The sequence below is a fragment of the Lycorma delicatula genome, chromosome 4 (assembly GCF_047948215.1).
Source record: "Lycorma delicatula isolate Av1 chromosome 4, ASM4794821v1, whole genome shotgun sequence".
NCBI lineage: Eukaryota > Metazoa > Arthropoda > Insecta > Hemiptera > Fulgoridae > Lycorma > Lycorma delicatula.
In genome coordinates this window covers 101,913,733-101,919,794 of record NC_134458.1, presented here as the reverse complement: position 1 = coordinate 101,919,794, position 6,062 = coordinate 101,913,733, and the positions used below count along the sequence as shown (strand labels likewise).

General features: G+C 29.7%; 1 protein-coding gene across 1 annotated transcript; it reads right to left on the bottom strand.

The window, feature by feature from the left end:
• Positions 1–1,149: 1,149 nt before the first annotated feature.
• On the bottom strand, positions 1,150–3,425 carry LOC142322681 (uncharacterized). The gene is made up of 2 exons (XM_075361760.1): positions 3,295–3,425; positions 1,150–2,009 (listed from the first exon to the last, which is right to left on the bottom strand). The coding sequence occupies exon 2, from the start codon at positions 1,897–1,899 to the stop codon at positions 1,150–1,152; it is 750 nt and encodes a 249-aa protein (XP_075217875.1). The 5' UTR covers positions 1,900–2,009; positions 3,295–3,425.
• Between the last annotated feature and the right edge of the window lie 2,637 nt (positions 3,426–6,062).

Sequence of the window (6,062 nt, the reverse complement as noted above, 5' to 3'; positions counted from 1 at the left end):
TTTGGTTCACTGTTAGGTATTTGTCTAATAATTCAAATTATCTCAGGATTATTCCTGGCAACACACTACTCGCTCAGAATTAATATGGCATTCAAAAGAATTGTACATATTATATGAGAAGTAAATTATGGATGAATAATCCGAAATGTCCACGCAGATGGAGCCTCATTATTCTTTATAATCATATCTATCTGATACCTTGCAGTATCGCCTGGCTTTTTCCATGTATATATTCTTCTATTATGATTTTATGATTTTTAACCTGGTGTTGGCAATTAATAAATTATACTTCATGCACTTTATGTGCAAAAATGAATCAATACATTGGAGCACCATGTCAGATGACATGAGGAATCCATCAATGAGCTCAAAGTGCCTTATTCAAAACTTCCTTGCACAAATGACTGCCATAACATAACATCAGCATTTTGGTCGAATCAGCATGCTGATATGCAAGTGTGTATCTGGCTAGAAGCCAATGTGAAACTACTCCTTATCTCATTTTTTCTAATAAAGATATGGAATGCTTGTGAGTTATATGGAATCATTTTTGTGAGTTTTCAAGGACTTGTGACTCATAATAACCACTTAACTTGAATCTAACTACATGATAAGAAACATGTAGTTAGATTCAAGTTATCACTAAGATAAATGCTATTAAAATTAGCTGTATATGCAGTATCACTGAGAAAGGAACATTATTATAGCCTAAAATGATTTTCTGGATCAATATTTTCAGATATTTAGATATTAAGTTCCAAATTTATTATTTCAGTGATGTTTATAATCATTTACTGCATAAATATTAAATTGGAAATGTTTATTATAACAATATACATTTCCAGATTTTAATACCAATTCAGTGGGATTAGATAAATTAAAAAAATACATAACTTGGTCCAGCTATTTTCATTCTATTTCTGTAATAAATCTATTTATCAAATTGTACTTTGTACTGAGTAAAAAGTAAAAGTTATCTAAAAAAATAAAACACTTTTTCACAACAAACAAAAATAATAAATATTTAATCAAAATAATGTTTTATAAATACAAGAAATTTAATATGAGAAACAAGGACTTAAATTTAGTGCTGCAGAAGTTAATTCGGTTAGCACTTGAGTACATACAACTGTAGTAATGTCAACAAAGCTATTTTCTTCTACTGTTTCTATTTGTTTTATTTGTTATTTTTATTTGTTCTTTTGAAAAATTATCTTTATCGTCAGTGATTTTTGGTAATGTACGAGAAGTTTTTATTGATAGAGCTTTCTCCACTATGATCGTTTTTAAAATGTCTAAAGCTGATCGAATATTACTAGAAAATTCATCTGTCAACAGATATACTTCTTCAGCTGCTGATTTTTTTAGTTGGTGCTTATTAGTCTCTTTTTCATTGTCAGGAGTTTGTTTTAAGGGAACTGTACCATCTGTTTTTGAAGGGACACAAAGATTTTGTGTTGTACTAATGTGAATACTAATAGACAATATTTGTTCCTTTGATTCTATATTGTCTGTCTTGAGTTTAGAGTATGCGTGTTCATCTTTCTTTGAGTTCTTTCCTTTAGTGTATTCAGATATTTTAACAGGTAGTTTGTTACAACTTATTGTAGACAAACCTAACTGAATGTTGTCCTCTTGTGGTTGCACATCCTTCAAATCATGATTATCAGAAGGCAAAATTTGGTCTTTACTTTCTGAAACTTCTTTTTTATGAACATTTTTTTTCTTTTTTGATTTAGAGTCATTACTTTTTACAACGCTTACTGCATTATTTTCATTTGCTTCTGAACATCTATTGTTTGTTACCAATTCAGTTTCTGTATTTTCTATTTTTGTTTTTTCTGACCTTTTATCTTCAACAGTACTTTTTTTTATTTCAACAGTATTCGGTTCTTCCATACTTCAAATTAACTGTCTTGTTTTAAAAATAACTCTCCGGTTTCAGCAACTATATCAGTTTTTTATTTTTATTAATCAATCTTCTAACTATTTCACCAGGTTGCAATGTCCTAATATGATTTAATAATTATTAGTAAATTTTTACATATAACATCACTATATACTATTAAATTTATTCGTTAAATAGACCCATATCCAAATGTAAATAGCAACTGTAAATTTATTAAAAATCTAACAAAAACCTATTATTAGACTTCGGATATTTAAATAGTTTGTCAATTTTTGCCAATTTTGTGTGGTAATTTGAACCTCTGTATGAAAGCAGAGCAAGTGAAATACATATACAGTACAGTGTGATGCAATAGTACTAGCAATTATAAAAGGGAAATTTCAAGCATCATCAGATGACAAACTTTTCTGTGGATTAATCTGGTATCCTTTTAAGCAATCAGCAAAGGATACCAACTTCTTAGGAACTGTTTCGCAATGATGATTTCTTATACAAAACACTACTTGTAATATGACACAGCTCATCACTGACAACTGTTGACTGTGTAGTCTGACTGTAACGGGCTGTATGTTATACCAGAATAATGAACTATATTTTGAGTAAATAACTACAACTGAATAAGAAGTAATAATATTGTATTTATAACTTTAACAATGTGTAACTACATTGCTATGAGAGGCTGAACTGGCATACATTGTTGGACTTCTCAGCTGACTTGTCCGTACACTGAAAACTGCAAACAAAAAATTAAAAAAACTAATACTAAGAATGTTCTCCAGTCCTCCAGACAGCGCTGTCAGCTGGAGGATAATTTGAAACCCAACACTGACTGATCATATGCTTCCTAAAAGTCAGCTGAGAATAGTATCTCTTTGTGATGTGATGTAAGGCCTTGAGTTTGGGAAAATGTTTAGCAATAATAATTCTGGCTTTTTTAAGAAAACCAAACAAACTTCAGGGTCGGCTGAATTATTCAGTTTAGATTAATTAATGTAAACTATGTAATCTGGATTCAACTGGCTCCAAAAACTTTTTTTGATAGAACAAGTGGTTGATCTTTCCTTTTAATAAAAACTTAATTATGAATAAAGATAAAAAGGTGGAAGTTTCCATGAAAGGAATTCACAATGATAAAGAGGATACTGCATCTGGTAATTTGAGTTCGAGCTAGAAATATTTATTTTTGTTAAAATGTTAGAAATGCCACCAATTTAATGTCTTATGATGATACTACATATCACAAGGGTAATTTATAAATATAGTTTTAATTGAAGGTGTAACTATAAATATTGAGTTTTAATCGTGATGTGTAAAATAATATTTTATGGATCATGTGATTTAATGTTATCATTCATCATTATAATAATTTATTGTGCATAACTTACTTGTGAAAGGAAGAAAGTATGTATATATTACTAACTTCTTGTTCAATATCAGTGGAATGTGCTGCTTTAAGTAGCCCTTATGATTGAACTAAGCAGATTTTACCTAATCAGCACAATCCTTTACTCGCGATTCTAAGTTCTGTAAGAGAAGAGAATTTATTATAGTGGATTTACAAAAAATAAATAAAATTTGTAATACAGTAAAAAGAAATTATTCACTAGATTCGAGGGAATTTACGAGATTCAAGGGACTGGCAGTGTTTGCTCGTTATAAACGAATAAGCCTTTTTGGTGAGGCGGTTATTTTCGAAATAAAAGACTGCAACTTGTATAACGTACACGTTAATACTGTACCTTAACTCGGTTAAAATGTATGATTGGTACACCCAACACTGTAGGCTGTGTAATTATATTGATTATTGATTGGCCTGTGTGTGATTAATAATTTCTTCATCTGCTGGACTTTTGGTTATTAACACATCGTCTCAGTATGCACATAATGATCATATTACATCCTTAAAATACGTTTTTGGAATCAATAGTCCGAATCTATTCGGAGAATGGTAATTCGTCTCCTGGCTCGTAATCTTCTTTAGTTGTAACTGTAGCAAAACCCGATGTTTTGAAAGAATATAATACAATATTGTATTGTAGCTGAAAAAACATTATCGCATCCTCTGTTGATTAATCTGATGGCATCAAAATCATCTGGACTAAATTGTTTGTTTTTCTTCTAAGAATTCAAGTAATTGTAATACCAGAAAACGTCTGAAATGAACTGTAAAAGAGTGGATAACGCCTTGATCCATCATTTGTAGCTTTGTAGTATTGTTTGGAGGCAAAAATACAATTTTTATGTTAGTGAGGTTTTTCAGTATTGTGTTCGATAGTATCAATTAACTATAGAATTTGAATATACAGGAATAAGAAAAAATTATGAAAAAATAAATGATATTTAACGAAGTTTTACATTTTATTAATTGATTTACAATATACCGAGTTTTCTTAACACCTCGGGCATACGGCGTTCTACCTGAACCTGTTGCTTTTAACATAAAAGCGCCATGTTTTTTAATTTTATTTTTTAAATCTTAAAATAACACAAAAACATGTTAATAAAACAAAATCACAAACAATTTGCAAATTTTTTAAATATAAAATTTTATTGCAATATAAAGATATTTACAGTAAAATTGCATTATGACGTATTTCTGTTTTATTGGCCGCTAAAATCCGATCCTTCAATAATTAACTATCATTATTAAAAATATGAAGAGCAATATTTAAAAAAAAGTTAGAAAAATCTATCAATATGAAAATCAAAATTCCGTAATAAAATCGACTATGAAAAATACGATATCAAAATACTTACAAGAATAATTGAAATAGAAATTATTAATTGCAACTTACTAAATAAAACTTTTAAAAACTTACCAAGAAAGCTTCATAATTAAGTAAAAAATTAATTTTTTTCTCTAGAAATTGATATTCAACATGTAAATTTAGAGCCGAATAAGATATATTTAGTTGAAAAGTTATTAAACATAGAATGAGTTAGTGAAATAGTAAAATTTCAAAATATGAATGTAACTATGGTAAAATAAAAGATCACAAATATGTTCCTTTGACAACGAAAAGTAGCCAATAGAAATTACAGTACTTTCAAACTATTATGGGTGTAAAAATTCATCAGTCCATAAAATTATCACCACAGCAATCCCCCCTGCTACTAAACTCCATAGAAAATGGATGTATAAGAAGAAAAATGGAGTCGGATTGCAAAACTAATATGCCATCCAACTAGCATAATAAAGTTAGTCAAGTCGCAATTTGTTTAATTACTAGCATCCCCCATCGCGGATTCGCTCGCGTTATATGGGTACAGAACTTCGAAAATTGGAAATAGTTTTTTAGTAATTATGTATGGGATCGTGTACTTTAGTTATCGCTATTCAAAACTTAACGTATTTCTGAAAGGTTGAACTAGTTTTTGAGCCGAACGTAAACATTGCTCTTCAAATCTTTGAGAACACTCTGGCGTACATTCACGTTGTCTACGATCATAAATTCTAGTAACCCTTGAAGTTCTTCTTCTGTGATTTCGTCTACCTAGACAATATGAAAATAATACCAAACTGAAAGTCAAATCCATACAGATTATGTGTTTGGATTACCGTGATCGAACTTGTTAGAATAAAAATATATAGAATTCTCTATAGCTATAAAATTTATTAATCTATAGCTATAAAAGCTATAAAATTCAATGTGCTACTTCGTGTGAGAATTTCTTGAGACTCGCCGCCAGATTAGACTATGACAAATCTAGTAAAATACATAATTTACCTGAAGAAGTCGATGTTAAAATAAACAACGACATTAAATTTAGTAAAAGAATTTCTAGGTTATTACGCATTTATACTCTTTCTTTAGTTTTTGATTTATATAGTAGTGAAATTAGTGGGGTATGAACTATGGGGGTCATAACATTTCCGGGGTCATAAGAAAGGTACAGTTAAAATTTTGTAATTATTGGTTCAGTAGTTTCCGGGTTATTGGGAACCAACGAAAAAGACGTGTCTGTATAGTAATGAGATAAAATTATTTTTTAATGAATGTATAAAAAAAAATAAATAAATAAAACCAGAGTGGGTTTTGCTATTCCCATTTCACCTCCCCAGGTGGTGGATAGGAGAATGCTTGCCAGATATGGTGGGTAACGAGGAAATAAAATATTCGGGGCGGACCAAAAATGACCAAGACACGTCTGT

What these genes read in the sequence shown, in the direction of transcription:
- LOC142322681 (XM_075361760.1), bottom strand. Translation starts at nt 1,899, where the DNA reads ATGGAAGAACCGAATACTGTTGAAATAAAAAAAAGTACTGTTGAAGAT.